This window comes from Citrus clementina, unplaced genomic scaffold (genome assembly GCF_000493195.1).
Source record: "Citrus clementina cultivar Clemenules unplaced genomic scaffold, Citrus_clementina_v1.0 scaffold_3, whole genome shotgun sequence".
Taxonomy (NCBI): domain Eukaryota; kingdom Viridiplantae; phylum Streptophyta; class Magnoliopsida; order Sapindales; family Rutaceae; genus Citrus; species Citrus x clementina.
In genome coordinates, this window is record NW_006262339.1 from 46,852,477 (window position 1) to 46,856,075 (window position 3,599).

General features: G+C 39.8%; 1 protein-coding gene across 2 annotated transcripts; it reads right to left on the reverse strand.

Moving 5' to 3' along the window:
- Positions 1–688: 688 nt before the first annotated feature.
- On the reverse strand, positions 689–3,139 carry LOC18049080 (polygalacturonase At1g48100). 2 transcript variants are annotated; one of them, XM_024188960.1, is made up of 6 exons: positions 2,209–3,139; positions 1,927–2,094; positions 1,801–1,845; positions 1,498–1,705; positions 1,320–1,401; positions 689–1,244 (listed from the first exon to the last, which is right to left on the reverse strand). In XM_024188960.1, the coding sequence occupies exons 1-6, from the start codon at positions 2,956–2,958 to the stop codon at positions 743–745; spliced, it is 1,755 nt and encodes a 584-aa protein (XP_024044728.1). In that variant the 5' UTR covers positions 2,959–3,139; the 3' UTR covers positions 689–742. The 2 variants fall into 2 exon arrangements, with proteins under 2 accessions (XP_024044728.1, XP_024044727.1); XM_024188959.1 differs by having other exon boundaries at positions 1,320–1,705.
- Positions 3,140–3,599: the final 460 nt, after the last annotated feature.

The following is a 3,599-nucleotide window of genomic DNA, read 5'->3' on the forward strand; positions in this document are numbered from 1 at the left end:
GGGTTTTAAGACATGATGGGAAAATAGCTAATTTCTCGAAACATGAGGGAAGATTTTATCTTTTACTCTTAGTAATATGAATGATGATGTCTAGTCTAGTATTACTGAGTGCCTGAACATGCTATCCTAGCTAGCTCAAGCTCTTGCGCAAACACAAAGCGATGGCCATGGCACATGAGACCAAATGACAATGTCGCTGCTGTGCTCCTCACAATTTATAAAGTTTCTATTGTTGGGTCTATGTTGATACATATTCTTGCACTATGCTGCACCAGAAAGAGGAAAACTTAATGATGAAAATCAAAAGGCAAATAGGTGCCGGCAATAGCTACACCTTTCCGTTTTACGGGTCACTATATATTGGCAAATAAATAACAATAATGTTGCCTAAGAATCCACTTTATAGCGAAATGCTATTGGTAAAAAGTAAAAAGAGTTGGTGCGGGTGTCCCTTATCAACCCCCATCCACTACTGTATGGTCAATTTGTTGGTCTTGTTTATAATTACAACGGCAAGGAGATTATAGTAATTGAACCTGCATCAAAGTTTTAAAATAAATAAATTTTTTGAGCTACATATTATATTTGATGCAATTAAAAACAGTTTTGTGATTTCTTGGCCACATACATCATAATACACACCACTCTGCAATCATCACATAATTAGAAATACACTCGTGATTTCATTTTTCAATTATTTACATATATCTTGGACCTAAGCTTTACATGCGAATCTAGTGGGTCAGCAATGATCAATTTCATTATCCAAGAGTGATCGAGGAATCCCCTCCAGCAAGCAAGACACCGGTGGAATCGTCAAAGTTGGCAAATCTCCATACGCATTCCAACAAAACGGGTCCGAAACTAAATCCCCTTTAGCTGGTAGAAGCTCAACTTCAGAGAGTGTCAAGTTTGTGCATGGCACCGTGTCACTGCAGGCAAAATGCATTGGTGGGCTACGAATATCGTAGGTTCCCTTAATGTTTGAGTACAATATGTCTGATACATAGACTGCTGATGTTTTGTTGGTGCAGTCTTTGGTGAGACAGTAGTATTGGTCAATTATAATTGGGTTTCTAACGTTGTTCATGTGAATATTACTGAATGTTATTCCTGATACAGCTCCGGATCCACCTTGCCATGTCTTGATTCTAACTCCATTATTAGACACTTTAATCACCGAGTCTCTAACTGTGATGTTAGACACACAGGCTCGCGAATTGTGGTTCCCTAGACTTCCAATGCTGAAAATATTCAGAATTGTAATTAGCTTATAAGAACGAACAAAACCGTGATGACAAAATTAACTAGTAATGTACCTGATTCCATGTCCAGGTCCACATGTAATGTTCCTAATGTCTACATCATAACAGCCTGATCCAATTGATACACAATCATCACCTACAAAAAGATCGTGGAAAAATTGGTTTAGTGAGATTCTGAGGGCAGTAATAAATTGAGAAATTCTGAAGATGTAAGAAGTTTTGGGGATAAAACCATTGGAGATCACTGAATTGTATATTTCAACGCCATTCGTGTTCTCAATGTGGATTCCATCGGTGTTGGGACTCAGGGCAGGAGCCGTAATATGAATGGATTCTATATGGACATTCTTGCAGTTATCGAATCTGAAGTGAAACTGGGGGCTATCCTTGATTCTAAGTCTTTGCACAGTCAAATTAGAGCTCATGAAGAATCTTAAAGCCTGCATAATGAAATTTGATAAGAAGTTAAATGATGCTTTAAATTAGCAGAAACAAGACAAAGATACCTTTGAATTAACTAGTAAGCACAACTTACAATGGGGCTATCACATGGTCCAGGCGATGTTGTCCCATTAATGCCCTATGCAAGTGATATGGGAGATGAGCAATAATGTTAAGGACAAAAGTAAAAGACATTATATGAGAAAAATTAGCAACGTACTTTGTGTGGTTTGCAGGGCAGATCCCACCATTTATGCCCTCTGCCATCAATTGTACCTCCTCCTTGCAGCGACAATTCATTGATTTTATAGAAGACCAGCCATTGACGCTTACTGTTCTTTTGTAGCCAGGACTCCGGTCCGTCAGGAGGCATAATGGTGCCATCAACCTTCTCAGTAATCATAATGTGGCACATCACCAAATTCAATCAGTCCTTTTTATGAACCAAATAAAAAAAAAAGAAAAATCTAGAATACAGCAGGACGAGAGCAAACATAATTACCTGAAATACTATGCTGCCTTGGCAAGGACCTGTGAAAATTGTAGATTGAATCATGAAGGAGAAACCATAGGGAACATGGATGACTGCGAAATCCTTTTGGCAGGCCGAGTCCCATGTCATCTTGAATGCTTCAGTGTCATCTGAAATGCCATCTCCAACGGCACCAAATTTACGTACATCTATGACATTTCCATCATCAGGTGAGTTAGCAGGGGAAGTAGTTGGAGCTCCAGGAGAGTTATAGTCATTCCCCTTGTTGGGTGGGGCAGCAGGACCGGATGAAGGAGAAGGAGTGCGGGTAAAATTGTAGCCATTAAGGGGATTTGTAGGCGCATGGGAAGCAGATGGAGCACCTGGAGAGTCATAGCCATTCCCCTTGTTAGGTGGGTTAGCAGGTTCAGTTGAAGGAGAAGGAGCACGCATAGCATTGTAGCCACTAGGTGGATTAGAAGGCTCAGGTGATGGGGAAGAAGCAGCCGTAGAATTATCAGCATTCCAATCATCCGATGGACTATCGGCCTCTGGCGAGGGAGAAGGAGAATTAGCGGAATTATGGGCATTAGTGTTATTAGATGGATCGGTGAGCTGAGGTGAAGGAGAAGGAGAAGGAGTTTCTGAGAATTCATATGTATTGTGGTGGTGGGTGTGTTTGTGTTTTATAGAGTGATGCCTTCTAGCTTGGACAGAAAGGATGAAGCCAAGAAAACAAATACAAAATATAAGTATTGATACCCTCCTAGAATAAGCCATTTTGAGCTCAATGTTCTCTGAAACCGTTCTGTTAGTAACAGAGGAGATTTGCACTTTCTTAGAAATGGTAATTTTCACTAGCACAAATTTTGCTTAGTCACCGTCAGGAACTAAACGGAAAGACTCTGAGCTGAGAAGCAATTGACAAACTGAGAGTGAATGTATTTTAAGTATAGTGAACTAAACGAATAATATTGGGAAGTTGAAAGAAGCTAGTTTGGGTAAGTGAACTCGGTGAGCACTCGAGCAACTTGCCAAATAGTATAACTAGGTTTGGCTTTGGAAATACATGCAGAATCAGAAAGGCTGAATCCCTATTTATATAATAAGAGCAAGCTTAGTGGAAAGAACTTTTGAAAAACTCATGGTGCATTTTAATATTATAATGGGTCTTTTTTGTGGCGGGAACCATCCAATTCCACATAAGAAAGAGAGATTGGCTCTTTTTTGAGAATGTGGAGTCTGTCTGCATATGACCTTTCTGGAAAAAGGGAAACGGAATAACAAGAAATCAGATGCGTGGGCGGTTGATAAGTCCCCCATGTTCTTCCCATAACTTTCACTTTCATCGGTCCCCCATCTAGTTATTCAACTGCGTGATAATTTACAATTAGTTCAATTTCAACTGCAGTACTACTACA